We start from the raw sequence: 24,714 nt of genomic DNA on the forward strand, positions 1-24,714 counted from the left end.
AATACCAGTCCATCACTATATGTCGTATTTTTGTTATAGAATACAAGAATTTTTTTTTATTCAACAAAAAAAAAAAAATTTACTGTTAAGGCTGCTTTTCAATAATTAAAATTAATCAATAATAATGATATAAATGATGAAAAATAAATGTGAAAATGAATGAAAACAATGGAAAAAAAAATATTTTTTTTTTTTACAAAGCGATTCATCAATTTGAATGGTGCAAAATTTATGCATGATAAGCGACATTATTATTAATAGTATTATCATTACTATTCCCGGATGATGTTTGAAATGACCGATCGATATAAAGTTTTAATAATTTTATTTTGCTACGGCTTAAACTGGTTAAATATGATTGCATCTGATCACCAACCGATCCATAGATTGCCACCATACAGAATACTGCTGTTTTTCTTACGGCACTTTCTTTATTATCATAGGCCTATATATGTTGATGGTTTTTTTTTTATTGTTTAAAAAATTTTAACAATTAAAATCGATATATAAGATTTGCATTTTTTTTTAATAAAACATACCTGCAGCAATAGTGGCATTAATTCGGGTAATAATTCCATAACAATCTCCTTTTCGTTCAGTTCTACCAACTATATTTGATCAATGGTAACATATGAGATTCAAACAATTTCAAACAATGATAGATTACGTACCTTAGTCAACAATTTAATAGAAATGATACTCAATGCACTTTCTTCGTGGTTAATGTATGATTGTAAAATTTTAAAACTTGTTCTTGAATCAAAATTATAGATGGCATAATTGGCCGTTGCTTCGGCATTTTTTACCACTTCTTTATCCTCATCTTTACAAATGATTTCCATTAATGTTTGTAACGAAAGTTCGATCGAATCATCAAATGCTGATTTAGTTGTTTTGAACAAAATTTGACCCATACAAATTAACATTGATGTTTTGGATTGGGAATTCTTTTCGTTTGGTAATCGTGTTAGCAACGATTGGTAGATATCCTTACATTTCGATGTAATTTCTTCTTGTGATGAATCTTTGACAAATTGAGTCATTAACGCAAGACTCTGTTGATAATTTTCATTATTTATATCCGATGAAGAAGTGTTGAAATTGGCAACGAAACTATCAAAGTTTTGATGACCATTAGTGATCGAGGTTGAAGGTGGTGAATCACAAAATCCATTGGCCGTAGTATTAGGTGAATTAACCATACTGGTGTTGAAGCTACTATCCACCAGTTTAAATGACTTGAATGCTAATGACGAATCCTGTATCGAAATCGAATTTGGACTGATTACTGAATCCAGCGATACGTTCGAAAGGGCATCGATACGTTGGTGATTTTCACCGTTATTACCATTGTGATTGCTATTGACAGGTCCATTATTATTGACAAATGTCGATGAATTCGTCGACGATGTCATTTGGTCAGTATCTAAACTGAAGCTATATTTTTGAATCTCATCAGAAGTTTTTTTCAGCGAATCATAAATATCAGCTGGATTAAGGTGATCACTCGAATCAAAGAAATTTTTATCACCGCTAATGTTATGATGATGATGATGATGAACACCAGACGAGATATTCTTGACAATATAAGGTGTTTGCATCATATTCGATGCTGATGATTGACTGAGACGGGTTTTGTGTTTATGTTGAATGATCTGCATAGCTGCATCATAATAACTGAAATGTTTGAAATACATGACAACAAATCAAATTAGTAAAATTTTGCCAATAAATGAAATGTGAAACTTACGTTTTACGAAGTTGATTTAGATATAGGGTCATTTCGTTCGAATTAAGATTGTATAGATCGACAATAGTATCTTGAGAAATTTTTCTTAAATCAGAACTTTTTATATCAGCTGTCCATGAAACAATCTTGACCAATGCCGTTTGAATTTCATGGTTATTGGGACGATCATAGGTAAAATCAGAAGAATCCATAAGGAAAATAAGCTTCGAAAGATATTGTAGTACGGAAATCTTGACCTTAGTATTTAAAGTTTGTGTTTGATCACTCAACAATCGCATAATCACATTGAATTGATGATCAATTGGAAATGATTCACGTATCAATTCGAATGTCTTAAGAATACGTGTCTGTATAGAACCAAGTGTATCACTACCGGCTTTTAAAAATAATCTTGTCATCAGAATATAGAGCCAGGAATTTAGATCATTCTTGTATATATGAATCAATTCGTTCAATGTATTGAGAAATAATGAAAATGCCTAAGAAAAAAATATCGGATTAAAATCTAACATGATGATATTCAATTACAATTCGAATTACTTACTTTAGTATGAGGATCAACCAACATTCTAGTAAAAATATCTGTGATTCGTTTCAATTGAAAAGAATTTAATCTTTCATCCGTATAATGGAGAAAATTATTTAGACCAAGTAAACCATCTTTACGATCAGACCAATGTGCACTGGAAAGATTTTCCATTATTTTACCAATGTCTTCGGCTTTACGAATCCCATAATTTGCAAACGATGTATCAGAACAGATGCTATTTATGGGAAATATAGTAAATTCTATTATAGATAATAAAATGAATCAATTCATAATACATACCTAGATGCATCACTTTCATCGGATTGTTCATCAAAGAATTTTTTCTTATGTGTTGAATGCATTAGAAAAGCATTTTCAATCATTTGTTCATGTTGATTTGGCCGTAATATCCTATTGTTATGAGCTAGATCCAGATCGGAACTGGTAAGATGACTTTTCGTTCGACTAGCTGTCGAGCTAGAGCTCAATTTTCGTTCGAATCGTTGTGAATGGCTACTATTATTTGTACGGCTTGCCGGACTTTGATCACGGCTAGTGATATTTGTTCTTTTTGTTCTTGTCGACGATGGTGGTGTTTGATAACGAGAATGAGTATGAATACTATTACCGGTGCCTGATCCACCACTACCAAATGTATTCATACGTGATGATGGTGATGCTGAACGACTTCCAGGTTGTGATTTCGATACTTGACGATTTCGACGAACCGATGTTCGCATATTTGTAGCTACTATTGCTGAATTAATACTACCACCATCAGTGACATCATTCTTTTTAGCATTATGGTCTAGCATAGGAAACAAAATAAACAATCAAACATTATTAAAACATTAAAAGTCAAGAATAAATTAAAAATCAGTATAAAGTGAATAGCATCAATAGTAATAATAATAAAATACGCAGAGATAGATATTGATCGATGTTAATGTCAAACAAAGTTATTTGATCATATGAAAGGAAATTAAAAGAATGATGATGATGAAACAAACAAAAAAAAAGGGAAAAACAAAACAAAACAAAACAAAACTACATACTTAAACTATTTACTGAATTAAGAAACGCTTTGTTGTTGTTGTTGTCGATGTTGTTGTTGTTGTTGTTATTGGTTGATGGTGGTAATTATTATTATTGGTATGATGATGATGTGAATTTGAATAAACATTAGCTTTAGCTCTAGCTCTTCGTTGTGCATCAATATCTATAGCACTAGTTGCTTTTACGGGCGTTCGATTTAAAGCTATATATATAAATTTCGATATATGAAATTGATTAAGGTTAGAAACAAAAAAAAAATAAATTAAAAACAAAAAAAAAAACAAAAAACGAAAAAAAAATTGAAAACAATCAACCTAAATCTGAATTATTAGTTTATTATCAACATCTATAGATGTCTAATGTTAGGTGTCGAATTGAGTGTGTTATTTTTGTTTAAAAAAAATATGATTTGCATATGTATGTGAAAAATAAATATTTAGTCAATATTTACATGATGAATTATTTCGTGGTGTTGATGAATGAACAGGAATAGCCGAACGTTTTGCAATCAAATTATTGTTAAAATGACGATTGATACTTTCAATTGAACCATTGGTCGATACAGAATTGGTTCGATTTGTTAATGGCCGTGAATAGGTAGTAACTTTATTGAGCGAATTTGTTGAACTCCAATTGGACATTTGTTCACCTTGTAACATTCTTTGTTTACTTGAATCTAATGAACTAAGAAGATAATCAGATTCGGCCTTGAATTTATCGGCAAATCCCCAAAATGCTTTCCTAGCCAATGCTCTGGCTTCTGGATCAGCATCGCTCATTCCTTTTTTGATTGCTTCACTTAAAGCACCAACATGTTTTTCTAGACAATGAGGTGGCCATGCATGTAATAGTTGATCGAGAAATTCACAGCATGCTTTTCGAATTTCTTTTGATTTTGAAGATATATTGTATGTGATTATTGGAATCAATCGACTTGTATGGGTATGTTGAATGACAAAACGAATAGCGACCACAGCTGAGCTTGACATAATTTTGGCACTGTTTTGTATTGAATCGATCAAAGTTGGAAGCAGTGCTTCAGCAAATCTATCACATCTATAAATGGGAAAAACAACAAATGTATGATTAATTGATCGATATTGAGAAAAATAATAACAAACTTGTTTCCGATACGTTGAGACAAATAAGCTATTGATATACAAGCTTCACGAACAACCTGTGATCTTAAATCCTTGACTGATGTTTGAAATGGCACTTCGAGAGGTTTCAGATATAGATAAAATTCTTCATAATCAGCTGCGCCAGCCACTAATAGTGAACGAAATTTTCTTAAACATTCGATACGTTTTTCCCATTCCATATTTGGAATCGAACAAATATCTCTTATTCGATTCAATTCTTGTTCCAAATCTTTGACAGAAAATATCTGTATCCTAGAAACATCTTCGAATGCATTCATAAACATTTCTTCATCAGCTGCTCCAGAAGATTCTATAATAATAATAATTCAAATGATTAATTTATGAAATATGAAAAAAAAATTTCATACTTGAATTACTTGGTGGTAATTTATTAAGAATGGCATTTCTTTTAACCGGCGGTGCCGATGTTGCTCTTTTGAATGAATTGACTTTCTGTTGTTGTTGTTGTTGTTGCACGAAACACATAAAAAAATGAAATTTATTAGTCACATGAATCACAATAGTGTGGTATATCAAGAAAAAAAACGTACCTTATAATCAACTTCATCATTATCATTTCCATTATTCGTATTATGTGTTGTTGTTGATGATGATGATAATGATGATGGTGTTAAATTGGAACGATTTTTAGGAACTATTATTAAAAAAAAATGCAAAACATTTAAAAATTCAATAAATAAAAACAAAACAGCAAAAAAAAAATCTGTGTCAAAATAGAAAACAAACAATCATAAATTCATCATCATCATCCATAATAATCAATCAATAAAAATTGATTTCCGATAGATAATATTCAAGTGAACAATTTTCATCATCATTAAAATCATGTTTTCTCTCTCTCGTTCAACCATATATATTTTTTTTTCTTGTTAACACCACATTTGTCTCCCAGACTAGCATATTTAATCATTTAAACCCTGTGTGTGTCTGTGTATCCATTACAACAATAATGACACTACTATACAAGCAATAGCAATCACACTTTAGGTGTACATATGGTTGATGATTTTTTTTTGTTAGTTTTTGCACCACACAAACACCATCGAAAAACATTTTTTTTACAAACGAAAAAAATTAAAATAAATCATCATAGGGGAAAAAAATAAATATCAAGAAAAAGAAAATGAAATAAATCAACAACAACAACAACAACAACAACAACAACAACAACAACAGAACAGAACAGAACAAATCAAATGTAATATATATACAATAATAACCAGTCATCATCATCATCAGCGTCATTTGAGAATCAAACGGGTATATCCTTTCCTCTCAAGACGACGACGACGACGATGATGATGATGATGATATCGGAACCAACCAACAATGAAATATTTGAACAACAACAACAGAACTCTCAAAAAAATTGTTTCACATGTGAATGCTTCACAAGGTACTTATTATAATCATCATCATCAACAATGATCATAACCAAAAAAAAAACGCTTATTGTCATACATACACACATACAGTATTGGTGCAATGAAAAAAAAAACCAGGAGCACCCAAAGAAATGACAAACACACACACACACACACAAGGAGAAAAACGAACAAGATTCATTCAATCAAACAATCGAAAAAAAAAATTTCTTTTGGAGAAAATAAAAAAATGAATTGAATTCAAATGATCGAATCGGATTGATTGATTGATTGATTGAATGATTGATACTGGTGGATGGATAGATAACCATAAATTATATACACGTATATATGGAAAAAAAATTTGAAATGGAAAAAAAAGTGAAATGAAAATTTTTTTTTTTCAACAATAACGAAAAAAAAATTGGGAGAAATTTTCATTCTAAAATCAAAAAAAAAAAAAAAAAAAAAAAAATTGCTGCCTGCGTGTGTTGATGATCTCACCCAAATATAATTTATTCAACAATCGATATGAATGCAACAACAACAACAACAACAAAAATTGAATTGAATATACCTGTGATTGCACCATAAATATATACACACACACACAAATTGTCATTTTTGATTTTGGCATTTCGGTATTATTTTTCCATCTGTCTTTTTTCCAAAAAAAATGATGATGATGATGATTAATATATATAAAAAAAGGATCATCATCATCAGCATCATAATCCTAATTTGTATATTTGGCTCACCACCACCACCACCACCATCATCATCATTCAAATTGATTGTGTCATGTTATTGTACTATAAATATATCACAATTATTATTTGATTATTTAGAAACAAAATGCACAACTTTATATAGCCAGACGGAAAAAAATGGACCAAAAAAAATGTCTACCATTTCATTTTGAAAATTTTAATAATTTTCGATGAGTAATGCATCCTTCGAATATATATGTCCTTCACTGTTTGTTATTAACTGTTTTTTCAACTAACACGTCCATTTATTATATTCAAAAAAATCAAATTCAATTTTGACAATTCTTTCAATGACGAATTTGTGCATGTGTGTGTGTGTGTGTGTTCCGGAACAAAAAAAATTCAAAACTAATGAAATCATTTAACACATTCTCACAATCGATAAAATTTGTGTGTGTGTGTGTGTGTGTGTAGGTTTAAATCAGTGTATAGTATGACATATTGTGTCTCTGTAAACTGTTGCATCAAAAATAATGAATCATTGAACTCATCATCATCTTTTTTTTTCTCCCATTCAATGTTTTATTATTTGATTTTTGATAAATTATATTTTGAATGAATGAATCTGTATCTGTATATATTTTTATTGACATTCGTGTATAATGTACATTTATTCCATAAATGGACAACAACAAACAAACAAACAAACAAAACAAAAACAAAAAATGGAAAAAAAGAACAACATTCTTATTTGCTGCTAGCTTATTAATGGAAATGTTTTTTTTTTCTTGGATGACAAAATAACAGGTGAAATTATGTGATTACAACTACGCTAACAACAACAACAACGACAACAACAAGTGTGTGTATAAAAGTCAAAAGACAAGAAATGTATGAAAAAGGAAAAAGTAACGGAACATACACACACAAAAAAACGCACACGCATACATGCATGATGAAATAAATGATGTCAATATATATATAAATTGAATTGAATATATGCAACTAACTGACTTCCTTTCAGGTGTCCACCCCACACACACACACATATACAAAATTCAAATTTTTTTTTTCGTTTCCAAAATAAGAAGAATGAAAATGAAAACCATTATATTAAAATTATCTAGAGCATATTTAAATTGATTCGATATATAAACAGCAGCAGCAGCCGAAGCAGCAGCAATGAATCATAAAAAAAATAACGGAAGAAAAAACACAGAGAGAAACCGAGTGAAGAAAAAAAAATCAAAATCAAAAAAAAACCGATAAATCATCAACATAAATATCGCTGTCGATTGAATATATATTGTATGTCGGCAGTGATCAAACTACTTGTTGTTGTTATTACACACACACACATGATATATGTCACAAACAATCTATCAATCTAATATAACAACAACAACAAGTAGGTTTCTCTCTCGTTGGGATTAATAAAAAATAAAATTTACCCATATATAATGATTGAAACCTACAAATTGAAAACATTGACAACAACAACAACAAAATGAAAACCTGTAAAGTGATTTTTTTTCATAATAATAAATCTCAAAAAAAAAATGAGAGAAAAAACCTACAAAAACACCACATTATTCAAGTCAAGTCATCAAGAATTTTAAACCAGAAAACAAAAATTCCTCATCAATCAATATAAGATAGTAGTCATATGATGAAATGAAAATTTTCAAACAAACAAACAAACAAAAAAAAAGGAAAAAAATGTCGCAACAATAACAACAAGCGAATGGGGGCGTCAGGAAAAATTATTGAAATAAAAAATAAAAAAAAATTCGCAACGTCACCAAGCTTCAAGGTTTTTTTTTTGCCCAGGACAAAAAAAAAATTATCAAGATAGTACAGTAGGACAACAACAATATTTATATATATTGAATTCAACTCAGTTGCCATAAAAAAAAACATTTTATCATCATCATCATCATCAAAAACTGACTTTCTTTTTTTTCGATGTTAAAAAGAAAAAAAAAATTTTGTGAGATGACAAAAAACAATAGAAAAATGTGATGCCATCCTAATGGAGTACAGGTAATATCTCTAAAAAAAATGAGGAAAAAAACAACTACAGCGACTGATGATGATGATGATGATGAATAGACCAATATATATAGGATTATTATTATTATTGTTTTTTTTTCTGTGAATGAGAAAGAAGGAAAAAAAAAGAAAGGAAATGAAACGATGACAATGTCAAGCAATGTATATATATACATGCATGCATGCTAGAAACCTTGATGTTTTTTTTTCGGCATTCGTTGATGATAATAAATAGAAAAAAAAATTCCAAATGCTAAAACTTGGCCACCACCACCACCACCATCATCTTATTTTTATCACAATCCTTTTTCACATTCACACAAGTTTAACTTTGACACCTGAACATAAACATACATACACACACACACACATTTAACTTGACGTGACAATGATGATGATCTAAATCTATATTATCTGATGATGATGATGATGATGATTATATCATCACAAGTTAAATCTATGTTAATGTCTTTATCAAACAAAAACATACATAGACACACACACACACACATACATTAATCGTATTCATCATCATCATCATCATCATCACTGTGTTATCAGCCATAATGATCATCATGGATGATGATGATGATGATTATTATTATAAGATTGTGCTGCCACTATATTTTTTGCCAATAATCATCATAATTATGATGATGAAGATCCAAGCAAACAAACAAACAAAAAAAAACAATTGACAGATTAAAATTTTTTTTTTTTTAATTAAAAAAAAACTAGTTTGTTGGTACATGTTTTTTGCTTTAGAAAACTACTAGATCTTTACAAAGACAAAATTTTCAATATGGTGACCACAATATGAGAGTATAAGTAATGGAACCGGCCGGTTTTCATTCACACATTCTCTCCCTATATTTTGAACACATACACACACATTTTGGAACAGTCCTCAATATCACTCCAAAACAAGATAGAAGATAGTTGAGTCCAAATGAGTTTGAGCCATGAACTTGAGCATCGGCTGCAATTTGATCGTGTTTAGAAAAACGAGCATATGAAATAGAATGGAAATAAAATCCGTGTGTTTTGCTGGTGTGCATACACAATTGTAATCTCAAAAATTCAAAAAAAAAAAAACACAATGACAAATTTCTAATAATAATCAATGTCAAAAAAAAAAAAAATTAAAAAACTTGGAAATGAAACATATAACCAACCAAAGATATTCTTGAAATGACAAGATAACAATACCTAGAATATTTTTACGATGATTGGCAGCGCTAGTATTTTGATGACTAGACAGAGATGTTGATGAAAATGTAGATGTTGACCAAAAATGATCAGAAGAATCATAGTTGTAATTATTATTGTTATTTCTTCGTAATGCACAACTACATTGACGTTCAATTTTTCGACGTTGATTTGAAGTCATACGTAACATTTTATCATACATTTGTATCCAATCCCAATCAGAATCCCAAATAATTGAACCATTTTCTGAGACTAGATTCTTACGATTCATATATGGACTATTGGTTGCTGAATGGCTATAAAAGTTACGTTTAGTTTTTAATAATGTTAATGATGAAGAATTTGAAGTTGTTGATGATGATGATGATGATGACGATGATGATAATAATGATGTTTCAGGCAGTATTGCCGGTTGTAATTCGGATTCATTGTTAACGGTCGATAACATTGAATCGGTGGATGTGGCTGACCAAATTGGTGAACCAGATTTATCATTATCATCAATATTTGAACTAATACAAATTGAATCATCATCACCGTTGGTTATAAAACTTTCAGAATGATTTTTAATCATCATTTTATCATCATTATTGGTCGTATCGAACAATTTATTAATGGTTGTAGCATTATTAACATTTGAATCATTGATTATAACGAAAGAATTATCACCATTAGAATTGCAAACAATAGAATCGTTATTCATATCTACAATCATTTTCTATTAAAACAATGATGATGATGATTATGAACATTAAAATATCTCATGATGCCGCAAAAAAATATATAATATGTACACTAGCAATACGCACAAACACTATTGAAAGACTAGCAAACTGACTGACTGACTGAATGAATGGAAAAAAACTCTACCAAAATCGGCTGTATATTAAGGCAAAAGAAAGAGAAAAAAGGCTGCCGCATAATATGGCAGTAGTAAAGTAAACACCTTGAATACTACTATATATCATAGTATTAGTATCATAAAACCGTTATATACATCAGCTGATAATGCAGATAAGAGGAGTATCTGTGTTTGAATTTAGCTATAGCTTTCCAGAAAAGCTAACGGCATAGTAATAAAATGTAAAAATGAATATGAAAATGTAGAGAATTCATAAAAAAAAGAGAAACACAGAGAAAGATACGAATTGAAAAAAATGGACACTTTGGCGCGAGTATTATATATTATTTCATTTCATAAAAATTTCATAATCATCAATGTTCATAAAAACGTTTAAAGTAACCATCATCATTATTATTATTATGATGATATGATGATGACATTCAAACATGTATGGGAAAAAAATGACATACACACACACACATATTATGATTCCATGAATAATAATATTCCGGGAAAAACAAACCAAAATGGTCACAAGACAATACAGAAACACATAAATATGGTCGATTCTTTGCGTGACCATAACCACAGGAAAAAAAATTTCATTTCATAAAAAAATGGAACCCCTTATCAATGTAAAATTTCAGAATTTTTTTTTGTTCTTAATAAAAAAGAAAGAAAGATGTTTTACAATAATGATATAGTGAGAAATTGAGGTTTTATAATCATCATCATCATCATCATCATCGACAGGTAATTTAAATTGTATATATGTTATATAAGGTGTATCATCATCAACAACTCAATATATGATAATGTTCATTATTATAATAAGTGTCATCATCATCATCATCATCATCATCATCAAATGAGGGTAATTACGTTATATTCATATCATCATTGTATTGAATAAATTGTGTGTGTGTGTGTGTGGCACGCAAGTAATTTATTGGTTAGCTGTGTATAGGAAAAAAAAACTTATCCACCCATTCAGAGTAGAGATCCGAATTGATTTTTTTGTTGTTGTTGTTGTTGATTTGCTTAATTTGACACGAATATAATCATCATCACATGTATATTTCAAGAGATTTAATAAAAATAGATAGCCGATAATGAATCCAATAAAATATACAAACATCGAATACATAACATTTAATTGGTCAAAACGAAATGTTTTTTTTCCAAACACACAAGCACACACACGCACTTACACAAACATAAATCTTATATAGAAAAAAAGAAAAATAAAATAAAAAACATGCTGGACTTTTTTTAAAAAATCTTACATTTCCTCCTGCACGATTAAACAGTAATTATACTTCAATCAAGACGAAAAAAAATAAACCTAGAGATTCAGCCGAATCAATAATGGATCCGAACGCATAGACACCCAGACACACACACGATCAAACAATCAAGACGATAAACAAAAATTTTTAGATTTAAATTGAAAAAAAATCAACCAAATATAACAAGAAAGAAATAAAAATGATGCAAAAAAACAATATTTACATTAAACATTAATCAGGTGGGTATATTTTATCAACGAACATCATTTGCATGCAAACAGATAGGCTAAATAAAACAATCACACAAAATCAATCAATCAATCAATCAGGTAATTTTATTTCATTCGAAATGAATAGTTGGAATTTTAGGCACCCCACACACATATACACACACACAGACACAATAGCTATTAAATTGATTTTAGACAATAGATAACTAACTAGATAGATGATTTTTGAATCGATTTTTGGAAACAATTCAAGGACAATTTAAATTTAAATCAATTTGAATTGTCATTCATTGCTCAATCTGATTGATTGATTGATTCTAATATATATTAGAAAACATGAATAAATCTAGTGTGATTACCATTTTTTTCTATCAATTCCACCAATAACAATCAACCAACCAACCGACTAACCATCATTACCATCATTATACAGCAACAACTTTTGAACATTTGGAACACACATGGTAGGCACATAATTGTTAAAGTTGTTTTAATGGATAATGAAAACGAAAAAAAAAATTTTGAAAATCAATAAATATTACAATGGCACATCCAAACTAATACAAAAAGTAAAAACCGACATCATCATCATCACCTGTTGAACACATTCACCAGAAAAAAACAAAACAAAACAACAACAACAACAACAAAAGGAATGGCTATTGTGTGTGTGTGTGTTATTCATAAAAGAAGAAAAAAAAATCTTTTCAAAATAAACCAACTAATAAAAACAATATAAATGGCTTATATATATAGTTGTCGACAACAGCTAAGAATAACGGCTTCATTATGATTGTGGCAATTTACATCTATCACACATCACAGAAATGAATGAATGAATGAAACAAACCCAAAAAAAAAATTTTTTTTTTGGGGGATAATTGTATGTTTTTTTTCCCACCAATCTTAACACGGCTCATCTACATCTCATGACAACAAAACAAGAAAAAGAAAAACGCGTGTCTGAATTTGAATAGCGCCAACACCTTAAGATTGTGATCTTTTCACAATTCTGAAATCATTTTTTTCTCCATTCTTTCATGTTTATAATTGCTTTGCGAAAAAAAAATGTTTGTGGATCCAAAATCAGATATATATAGAGATCAACAACAACAAAAAATTGACCAGATTTTTTCATTCAAAAAAAAAATGATCATGATTAAGGAGCGGATAGGATCATAATCATTATTTGACTTATGAATCATAAAATGATGAATAATCCTAATAATCTTACTGACATTTTGTTATGATTTGATCAATGGTATTTAGTAGACAAGTAAATTACCACCATCCGGAAAGTAAATAAATGTTTATATTCGACTAATAATTGGATAATAATTTCAGTGATGATGATGTTAAACATCGTGAGATTGGGAAAACAAAATTCTAATAAATAAATCAACTAAGCAGCTGAATGTGAGTTTATATTAGAGTACAAATATCGTGAAATAATAAAAAAAAATGAGGATCAAATCTTTATATATCAATAATATGGATTAGGATTATTATCATTAAAAACAATTATTATTATTATACATTTGCTGATGATCATCACTAGTCGATCAATCGATGATAATCAATCGAAATAATAACAGGATTTCGAAAGAGAAAAAAAACCTGAAAACTCATGTACACAAATACATACACACGCACCTGTCGATGACAATTTATCTGCATGAACATGTAAATAAATGGCACGCAAAACGCCATCTAGATTATATGATCACAATACATTAACAACAACAATTTTTTATCAAATTCAAGTGGCATGCCCTTGACACTTTTTTTTGCACTGTTAACCATCATTAAATCCACTTGAAATATAGGCCTGATGATAATAAACACTCATCAACAATTTGAAAATCAAAAATGATTAAATTTGACGTCATTATATCAAACTAAGCTAATAATCACCTACTATAAAAATAATCAACACATTCTAATTATGCATTCAAAAATTAAATTTTGAATGACAGTTTTGTAGATATGGATTGGTTAGAATAGATATTAAGTGAAACTTGGAAACATACCTAGTGCTGATGTTTTGCTACCACAATTGCCATTATTGTTGCTGTTGATCAATGAAATGGATTCGCCTGTATTGGCAATGTCGTCAAATTTACCCAATAAAGTATGTAACCTAAAATGGAAAAAAAAGAAAAATGTAAAAAATGACAATCATTCATTTAAATATGGAAATTTATAGATAACACGTGCACCAACCAACCAATCAGCCAACCGAAAAGGAATTTTTTTTTTAGAAAAAAAAACAATAGACCAATTGATCTATCATATTTTGAATGGATGCTACTCATTCTATTGTTGTTTGGATTTGAATGATTTTTGATGTGTAAAAATAAATAATTCCTAGCAAATTATAATTCTAATAATTTATCATGACAAAGGCATGATTGACATATGCTTCAACTGTGGCACACTGTGTGTGTGTATATGTGTCTATAGGTAACGATTCATTCAACCATCACATTTTCTAATTCTATTAATAAAACACAAACAATAATGATAATGGTTTGGATGAATTTGAATTATGATCAACAAATGAGTTTCAGTTATTGTTGTTGTTGTTGATGTTTAATTGTTTTCATTGTCATGATTGGTTAATGTATTAATTTTGCTATCGTTGTTGAATACATACTTTTGTGCAGGCATTTGATTCGAATATTTCCGTAATATTTCATTTCTTAATCGATCACCAACATGTTTATATACAGAAACCAATGTTGTCATCGATGTATCACGTACTTGAGAATTTGGATCAGACATTAAATTTATTAATGGTGAAATAAATTTTGACACATATAATTGGCCATTTGTAGATCCAAACACACCATAACGTAGTAAACATTCTTGAAAAAATAGACAAATTTCTTCACGAACTTTATAATTTTTATGCGTGAATGCTGGCATTAATTTTTCCAATATTATCTATAGATATCCACAACAAAAAAAAAAAAAAAAATAGAATGAATCATTAAAACAAACGAAAAAAAACATCAAAATTCTTGACATACCTGTGGTGTTGAAACAAAACTCATCAATTTAATGAGCAATGTTTTGGCTTGTTCACGTACACATTCTTTTGAATCACCAAGACGATCTATAGTCGGTCCAAGAACTACAACAAAAAAAACCGTTGTGTAAATTCATAATAATAATAATGAACAAAAATCACTTACTTGATGATAAATATGGTTTTAAATCTTCTTTCATACGAATGGCTAAATGTGCCAAGATTTCTAAACCACTTTGGGCAACCTATTTTGAATTATTAAAAAAAAAAGAATTAGAAATAAAAAACAAAATATCAAGAATCGATCAAAATAGTAGCAAAGTAATAAACAACAGAGTATGGGTAGTTTTGATTATGAATTTATAAATAACCCTTACTACAGAAGGTTAGTGTAATGAATGCAAGTATGATGAATCAGAAAAAAATAAAGGATTTAGTTGGCTGAGTGAGCAAGAATAATAATTAAAGAATCTGCACACACACAAACAACTCAAATCAAGCAGAAATGAAAAAAAAGGTCAATTTTTGTTTTCAAACACAAACCTTAAAATTACTATTATTTAACCAATGAATGATTGAATCAATAAATGCACCAATATGTTCACATTCAATTGTATTGTCTTCAATGTTTAAATAATTTAATAAATCGATACCAATTTGTAATTTTTTCTTTGTATCTTGACTTGAAAGTAATGGTAGATAATTGTCAAGAGTTGTGGGTGGCGTCGACGATGAGGCCATTTTTTTTTGTTTGTTTTGTTTTTCGTGATTATTCGTTGATGATTGTCGTTTGTTGAAATATATTCAGGATCACAATTTTTTTTTGAACACTTTATTTCGAACAAAAAAAAATGTCCAAATAAATAAATTGTTTTAATACCAAGAAGAAAATGATAGTCGAATCAAAAAATTAGCACTTGTGGATACATGTTCTTAATGAAATATCGAATTCATCGATGATGATGATGATGATGATGATGACAATTCGAACAAAATCGAATCATTGAATTTTGTATTTGTTGTTGATGATTTTTTGTTGGAATTTTTTTTTTGTTCATTCAAATCAAGAAAATTTTTTTTTTTTTTGGGTTTATCTCAACAAAATCACAAAGATACACCACACAATTAGACAGGCCAAAAAAAAAAATGTATACACCAAAATGGTATTTGTGTATGTGCTTATAGCACTACTATATTATTGATGTGTGTGTGTGATGAATGCAGCAAAAAAAAAAAAAAATGATATTTTGGCTGATTTGGTGTGTGTTTGTGTGTGTGTGTGTGTGTATATTTGGAAAACGGCTGAAAATGATGGGAGCATTGCGAAAAAAAAGCTCGTATAAATGTGTGAGCAGTAGAAGCAGCAGCAGCAAGAAGAAATGAATGAAACACTCGCACACACACACACAAAAAGGAACTGTGCTTCTCATGCATTAATTCTGAAAAATGAATGCAACACATGCAAAACACACATATAAAAAAAAACATCACCATTCATAGATGAGGTTACATGTGATATAATAATGGTGATTACCTCTTTTTTTGTGATATCTTTTTATTTTCAATTTTTTGATGATGATGATATTCGATGATATGATTGAAGAATGGATATTATTTGAATAATGTTCATGTGAATTTGTGGATAAAAATCTTTCTGTAAGAATAATTATAGGGTAGACAAAAAAAATTTTTTTTTTTCATAGAATTGAAAAGCGCCAAAATCAACAAACCCACAATTCAACGATAATGATGACGATGACGGATGGATGATGACGGATGGATGGTGAGAATATAGATTGATTCAAATTGAATCAAAGCTGTGAACGAGATATATTAGATGTTTATGATTATAATTGCCACACATTGCCAATAAAATTTTGATCAGATCAAAATGAACGGAAACAATGCCACAGAACAAAAACAAAAACAAAAAAAAAGAAAAATTTGATTCAGGCCACATAAACACGAATAATATAAACACCACACCTTTTAAAAATAGGATCCAATCTTGGAATACTGTTGCTGCTGTTGTTGTTGTTGTATGTTTTTACAACAGTCCATTTAGGGACATTGAAACTTTCTTTTTTTCTTTGCTGCACAAAATCAATTGATATTCGAGTTATTTGATATACGATATGTGAGCCATTTGAACTTGTTCATTTTCATGCTCTTTTCTTTTGTATTTCAAACACAAAAATTTTGTTCAATCGAAACAAAACAAAAAAAAACATGAGAATTTATTCAGTATTCACGATCAAGAATTTATACGAAAGTTGCAAAATATTTCGGATGTAGTAACCGAAAATTAATCTTTCCAATAATCCAATCATCATTTTAATGTTTTAGAATCGACGATTCAATCAATCAACAACGACGACGACGGCGACGAGTATAATGTTTCGACAAGATGATATGAAATGATAACCGCGTGACATTTAAAGATGTTGGTAGCTGTTTCTCTCTCCTTCTCTCTCTAGTAGCTGAATTTAACGACAAAAAAAAAATAAATAAACGTCGAACTAATCATTCATTTATTTTTGCATTCCACCAACGCAAGGTCAGATTGTGTTGTTTTCGAATAAAAAATCTAAAAAAAAAAATTCTGGTCATTCAAAATGATTATTCACGTGACTCACGAAATATCATTCGACACACACACACATCGATATACAAACATTTTATATTTACATACACACACACACACACGTTTTATACGGTTTTATTAATTTTTTTTTCTTTTTTGTTAATTGACATCATCATCATCTTTATCATCATCAAGAAAAGAACGACCATACAGACAACCAATTTATTCAAGAAAAAAAAATTCAATTGAATTAGAAATAAACAACAACAACAACAACAAAAAAAATCGAGGATTGGCCAAGAAAAAACACCTGCTGCTTTAGACAAAAAAAAAGATCCACTTCGAAAAAAAAAAATTTTTTTTTCTCTGTTTTTTTTTCATTTCGAACGAAACAAAGTTTCGAATTTTTTTTCTTTCTCTCTCTCTCTCTCTCTCTCGACAATCGATCGATCAATAGAATCTCCTAGGTTCCTGAATCCTGAATGTTGTAGTGGTGGTATCTCTCTGTGCGTGTGTGAGTGAGTGTGTGTCATAGTGAAAACATCGCCGATTGAGGAAGAGAAAAAAAAATTCTTATTTTCCGCATCTTTTTTTTTTGCGCGTCGATTCTATATGATGATGATCAGGATGCAACACTGGAACATCATCATCTATATATATTCCACATATATGGACATGAGCATAAGGACATAAAAAAATAACTATAACCTACTAACCCAATGTTGTGTGTGTTGGTTTAACTTTTTTTTTCTTCTTCTTTATTTACGACCGTCGGTCGATATAATATCGGTCGGTCGGTCGGTTGGAACATTATTTTGCACACACACACACACACACACACACAGAATACGAGATTTTTTTTATTCGATAAAAAAAAATATTAAAGCATACGGAACATACACACACACACACACGTACTGAATATACATTTTTGTTTTGCCTTTGATTTTATCATCATTCAATTTGTGAATTCAGTTTTTTTTTGCATTTTCATTTTCTTTAGTTCAGAATATTCTGGTCATTTTCATGAGAAAAAAAATTGTTGAGATATGTAGATTGATTACATGCACACATTCCAAAATCCAGAGCCAAAGTTAATATCAGTCAAAAACAAAACAAAAAAAATCTGACCAATTTGCTCAAAATCATTGAATATTTATTAAATCTAGTTGTGCATTGCCTTTTTTTTAAAAAAAATTTCAATTTCAATTATCCTACTGCCTAAAAAAATCACAAGATGATATAATATGAAAATCAAATCAATCAATTATTGTGATTGATTTGATTCAAAATTTTATTGATTTGAAATGTCATTAAAGCTGATCAAAATTGATCAACAACGAAATCATTCAAATCAACCATTACAAAAGATAATTATTATACCTGAACGAACATCATCAACTACTAGTCGTACAACAACAACAACAACATCAACAACAACAACAACAACAGAATCAACATCAACAACAACAACAACAACAACGGTCATCAAGCCGTTGTAGTAGTAGCAATAATAGCCTATTATTTGGCAATGAAATTGGTTATCCAGATGCAACAAAATTAGATGATTTTATCAGCAATGATTCATTTCTACAGAATCTTAAAGTTCGTTTTTTAAATAAAAAAATCTATGTAAGTCATTTATTGATTTGATTGAAAAAAAAATAAAAACATCCATTTATCCATCATCAATCTATTTAAAACGATAATCAAAATTTCCATAATCATCACCACCAATAGACATGCATCGAATCAACTGTGATAGCAATCAATCCATATGAATCACTGCCATTATATTCGGCTGAAGTGATTGCCGCATATGAACATCATAACATATTGTCACTGCCTCCACACATGTAAGTAGAAATAGATCAAATCGAATGTTTTTTTATCGATATATATTCAATAACCATATAATAGTGGGCATTATTATAAAATTCTGAAAAAGAGAGAGAGATATGAGATAATAACCAGTTTTTTTTATCTTTCTTTATATTCACAATAAATTGAATTTGAAATGTGCAAAATTCTCAACTGATTTTTGTTTTCAAACATAGCTATGCATTATGTGAATTTGTTCTACACTGTCTCAAAGAACGTAACACTGATCAATGTATAATTTGTTCGGGTGGTAAGTTTGTTGTTGTTGTTGTTGTTGTTGTTTGACCGATCGACGGCCATTCCACATTTTTTTTATATTCGAATTTTTTTCCGATTTAATGTGAGCATCTTTTTTTCCCTATACATTCCTTTTTTTTACATTGCATTTGCTTGGTATAACGTTTTCACCTTTTTAACCTGTTATAGTATCCGGATCTGGAAAGACAGGTTCGTTGTTGTTGCTGTTGTTGTTTAAATTTACCTGTGTTTTCAGGTTTCTCTCATTTCATTTCATTTTTCTTTTCTTTTTTTTAATGTTCCCACATATATGCACACAAACAGAATCTTTCAAGTTGGCATTAAATTATTTTATCAATGGTTCAAGTGAACGTTCAGAATTGAATCAAATCAAAACACGATTCAATTCGATTCCAATTATTCTTGAAGGTTTGTATATTTGAATCACAAACGCCATCTATTGGTAAAAATGTGTGTTTTTTTAAATTTTTCATTGATTTTCATTAGCATTTGGAAATGCCAATACTGAAAACAATAGCAATTCAACTCGTTTGGTAAGTTTGATTGATTTGAAATTTAATTCTTCAAATTCTCATCTGCATTTTTTTCAATTTCATTAGTTTTATACACTTGAAGTTGATTTCGATTTCTTGGGCGATCCATTAGGCGGACAAATAGACGATTGTAAGTGAATATTGACATAATTTACATTCGATAATCTGATTTTTTTTTCGTGTAGATTTTATTGAAAAAACACGTGTAGCTAAACATGAAATTTATGGCTATAATTTTCATATATTTTACCAATTGATTGGAGGTGCCGGATCGAATCTTTTAAGTAAGAAAATGTTGTTGTTGTTTATTGTAACTCATTTGCATTTATTTTTCAAGAATTCCTTAAATTAAAACGAAACATTGAAACTTATCATCTACTCAAAGATCGACCATCGGATCAACACGTGAACAATGGTCAAAATCATGTTAATGAATTCCAAAAGACCAAAGTAAGTTAAAACCATTAATTAAAACATAAATTGACCATTAACCTATAATGAACAAAAATCACAAGTCAACACTACAAGTGCTCGGATTCACTGCCAATGAAATTATTGAAATTTTACAAGTACTAGCATTCATATTGAAACTTGGAAATGTTCAATTTTTACGAAAAGCCAACATTGACAGTACAGAAGGCTGTACCATCTTCAATGATTATGGTAATATATCATCATGAAACAAAAAATCTCAGAATTTACCATAATTGAAATTTTATTTCAGAAATCCATGAAATATGTGATATGTTCAATTTGGATTCGGCCATATTTCTTAAATCATTCACACATAAAATGGTTAAAGATCAATCCGAAGTGTTCATCACTGAATTATCGGCTGATTCAGCAACTAAAATTCGAAATACATTATGTAAAGCCCTATATTTTCGTTTATTCACATGGATCATTGAAAAGATTAATGAATCTATCAAGGTATAAATATTGATTGATTGTGGTGATATTTATAAAGTAAATTTTTTTTTGATCCATTTGAATAGACTAAACCATCATTGAATCTAACACGAAATAATCTGTCTTTGTATGATTTTTTTGGTTTCGAAAATTATTATGTAAGTGTATGGCTTGAAAATTTTTACTAATCACTAATACGATTATATATCATCGCAGATTAATTTTTTCGAACAATTACTAGTGAATTATTTGGATGAAAAAATTGTTCAAATCTTTATCGATACTAATTTTCGTCAAAAACAAGAAGAATATCTACGTGAAGATATTGGCTGGACTAAATTGGATCTTTCAACCAATGATCCAATCTGTCGTTTTATTGATCGAGTAATTATTATTATTATACAGTGTATATAGAGAGACTAATGAATTATTCTTTTTTATTCAAAGCCACGAACAGGAATATTTTCCATATTGAATAAAGCATCATCAAAATCAATTTATTTTCGTGAAGAAATTTTTATTAAAGAATTGAATGAACAATGTAGTGAAGATTTACATTATATACAGATCAATAATCCGGTACATTTGGATGATGATGGTAATGGATATTTTCTTCATAGTCTTCCATTTCGTCGTCGTGTTTCTACCGGTGATATTTCAGCTCAATCCGTTCCTCAGCTTTGTTTTGGTATTCATCATTTCAATGAAAATGTTTGTATATCAAAAAAAAAAATTGATTATTTTCCTATCGTAATAATAATTCTTTGTAGACTGTGTACAGTATAAATGGTTTTATCGAAAAGAATGCCGAACATTTAAATCGAAATTGGTCACAATTTTTCTTCAAATCTAATCATCAAATGTTACAGAAATTATTTCCTGAAGGCAATCCATTGAAAAAAAGCCTACGAAAACCGATAACTTTGGCCAATCAATTTTCCATTGCAATCGAATCAATGATTGCTAAACTAAATAATAAAGAAATCCATTATGTAATGTGCATTAAACCTAATCGATTGAAGATGCCCAATATATTCGATGATGAATATGTTTACAAACAATTGTCTAGTCATTTCATTATTGAACATGGTGAATTTTTACGTCGTGGTTATGTTTATAGTGAAAAATATGGCCCATTCTTCAAACGTTTTCGAATACTTTCTCCAATGACTTGGCCTTATTGGAAAGGATCCATTGTCAATGGTGTTGTCACGCTTATTAAACATAATACTTCCCTTAAAACAAATAGCCTAAATGATTTTAATTTTGGTAAAACGAAAATTTTTATCAAACATCTGAAAACGGTAAGTTATTGCACATTTATAATGTCTATATTGAAATGGAAATGATAACATTCATGATTGCATGTAGTTTGTTGAACTTGAAGAACTTCGAATCATCAAACTAGATGAGATAGCAGTGATTATACAGAAAAATGTTCGAAAATGGTTACAGAAAAGAAAATATTATCGTATGATTGTTGGCCAAATTAAGATATCACGATGTTTCCGAAATTGGAAGGTAGGTAACACATTGCTGCTATTGCAAACGATTACGATTTAAATTCTCTTGTATCATGAATTAGCGTCGACGTTATTTACTTTGGCTTTATCGACATTTGCCTTCACCATCACCGATCAATCATGAATGGCCACCTGCACCAAGATCGATGCGACATACATCTGAAATGCTCAGAAAATTGTACCATAGATGGAGGGTGAGAGATAGCGATTTTCAAATGAATTTTTTTTTTTTTGAATAATTTAACTTGAAATTATTATTATAACATTTCAGTGTCAACGATATCGACGTTGTTTCGATCAAATCAATCGAAATAGAATGCGTGAAAAAGTCACGGCAATGATGTTGTTCAAGAATCGAAAAGCATCATATTTAAGTTCAGTTTCACATCCATTTCGTGGTGATTATATACGCTTAAGGCAAAATGTTAAATGGAAACGATTACTACCAACATTGGGCGATGTATATGTTGTATTTGCCGATCTGGTCAGCAAGATAACTAAACGATGTGGAAAGGTAATATATTATCATGTGATCTTGAAATTAAAAAAAAACCAAGTTATTTTCACCATGCAAATAGGAACAATTCATTCAAAAAGTTGTGGTTATTACAACTACATCGTTTATCGTATTGGATGGTAAAACGATGCAAATCAATCAAAATGTTCGATTAAATTCAATATATAAGATATCAACCAGTCCGTATATGGATAATATACTTGTCATACACATTCTAACGGTAAGATAAACAAATAAAATTTAGATTTTTGTCAACAAATCAATAAGAAAAACATTGTTATTAAAATCACTAATCTATCATCTTAATAGGAACAACAACAACAACAACAGCAACAACAAGTTCTTAATACTCGAGCATTGATATTTGAATCCGTACATTTAATCGAATTGATTACTAAACTATATTTGGTCATACAAAATAATGTGACCAAAGGACCTATTGTAGAAATATCACCTGAATTTCAAATTTTTACGGGAAAAGAGACATTAGTTTTGGTATTTAAAAATCATAATGCATCAACATCACAACAACAGCAGCAACTTTTATCATCATCGACATCATCGCAAGTGAAAATTAGCCGAAAATCAAATCGAATGGAATTTACAATCTAACAACAACGATTGGCTTCAGCCAAAAAAAAAACAACAAAGTGCCAATACCAGAATCTATCTATCTATCTATATACAAACAGAATAGCATGAGATGTCTTTTTTTTTTTGCTCAAAACTCAAAATATGAAATATGCTCATCAATCGCTTACAACGAAAAAAAAAAATTTCAAATTTTAATGTCAATTATTATTATGATGGCTAATCGTTGTTATTATTGATTATTGATTATAATTATTATAATAATAAATGTTCTTTTTTTCTGTTGTTACAAAAATTAATCATCATTTAGATTACAAAATAGAAGTTGGAAAAAAAGATTTGTTTTTAAATTAAGCTAATACTAGATGATACACAAACACAAACACGCACACAGGTAATGATTGCCCATGATGATGTATTGCTGGTGCATTTTCTTTTCATTTTTTGAAGGCAAATTATCTTCATTCCATTGTCAATTCTGTTTCCATTGTTTATTTGTATTTAAGTAGAATGAATGTTTTCTTGAATTATCAAGACGATGAAGACCAAATAATGATACACCAAATCCTGTGATGGTCAATATTATGGCTGATGGAATGAATACTCGATTAGAAGACGTTTTTGTTGTCTTGAATGAGAGAAAAAAAAATACCGGAATAATTTTAATTTGTTAATTAATTAAAAAAAAAAT

At 29.3% G+C, this 24,714-nt stretch overlaps 2 protein-coding genes across 2 annotated transcripts; one reads left to right on the plus strand and one right to left on the minus strand.

The window, feature by feature from the left end:
• Window positions 1-27: 27 nt before the first annotated feature.
• chb (CLIP-associating protein) lies at window positions 28-16,535 on the minus strand. The gene is given in 17 exon segments (XM_075733573.1): window positions 28-445; window positions 540-608; window positions 672-1,677; window positions 1,751-2,229; window positions 2,295-2,514; window positions 2,580-3,087; window positions 3,335-3,365; window positions 3,368-3,537; window positions 3,787-4,391; window positions 4,457-4,787; window positions 4,846-4,930; window positions 5,029-5,132; window positions 14,227-14,336; window positions 14,853-15,142; window positions 15,229-15,332; window positions 15,394-15,472; window positions 15,771-16,535. Coding segments are annotated over 17 exon segments (4,605 nt in total). The 5' UTR covers window positions 15,969-16,535; the 3' UTR covers window positions 28-229.
• On the plus strand, window positions 16,374-24,500 carry LOC124496070 (unconventional myosin-Ia-like). The gene is made up of 21 exons (XM_075733442.1): window positions 16,374-16,398; window positions 19,220-19,443; window positions 19,552-19,667; window positions 19,869-19,942; window positions 20,119-20,139; window positions 20,254-20,358; window positions 20,437-20,483; window positions 20,550-20,613; window positions 20,669-20,767; window positions 20,821-20,933; window positions 20,999-21,146; window positions 21,208-21,413; window positions 21,479-21,550; window positions 21,609-21,776; window positions 21,840-22,103; window positions 22,163-22,696; window positions 22,764-22,913; window positions 22,978-23,109; window positions 23,187-23,429; window positions 23,494-23,652; window positions 23,742-24,500. Exons 1-21 carry the CDS (start codon window positions 16,374-16,376, stop codon window positions 24,042-24,044), a joined length of 3,267 nt encoding a protein of 1,088 aa, XP_075589557.1. The 3' UTR covers window positions 24,045-24,500.
• The last annotated feature ends 214 nt before the right edge of the window (window positions 24,501-24,714 follow it).

This window comes from Dermatophagoides farinae, chromosome 8 (assembly GCF_024713945.1).
Source record: "Dermatophagoides farinae isolate YC_2012a chromosome 8, ASM2471394v1, whole genome shotgun sequence".
Classification (NCBI taxonomy): domain Eukaryota; kingdom Metazoa; phylum Arthropoda; class Arachnida; order Sarcoptiformes; family Pyroglyphidae; genus Dermatophagoides; species Dermatophagoides farinae.

Coding starts and splice junctions, on each gene's coding strand:
- LOC124496070 (XM_075733442.1), top strand. CDS start 16,374: ATGTATACACCAAAATGGTATTTGT. Junction 16,399..19,219: donor TACACCAAAATGGTATTTGT/GTATGTGCTTAT, acceptor ATCAACTACTAG/TCGTACAACAACAACAACAA. Junction 22,914..22,977: donor GATGTTTCCGAAATTGGAAG/GTAGGTAACACA, acceptor ATCATGAATTAG/CGTCGACGTTATTTACTTTG.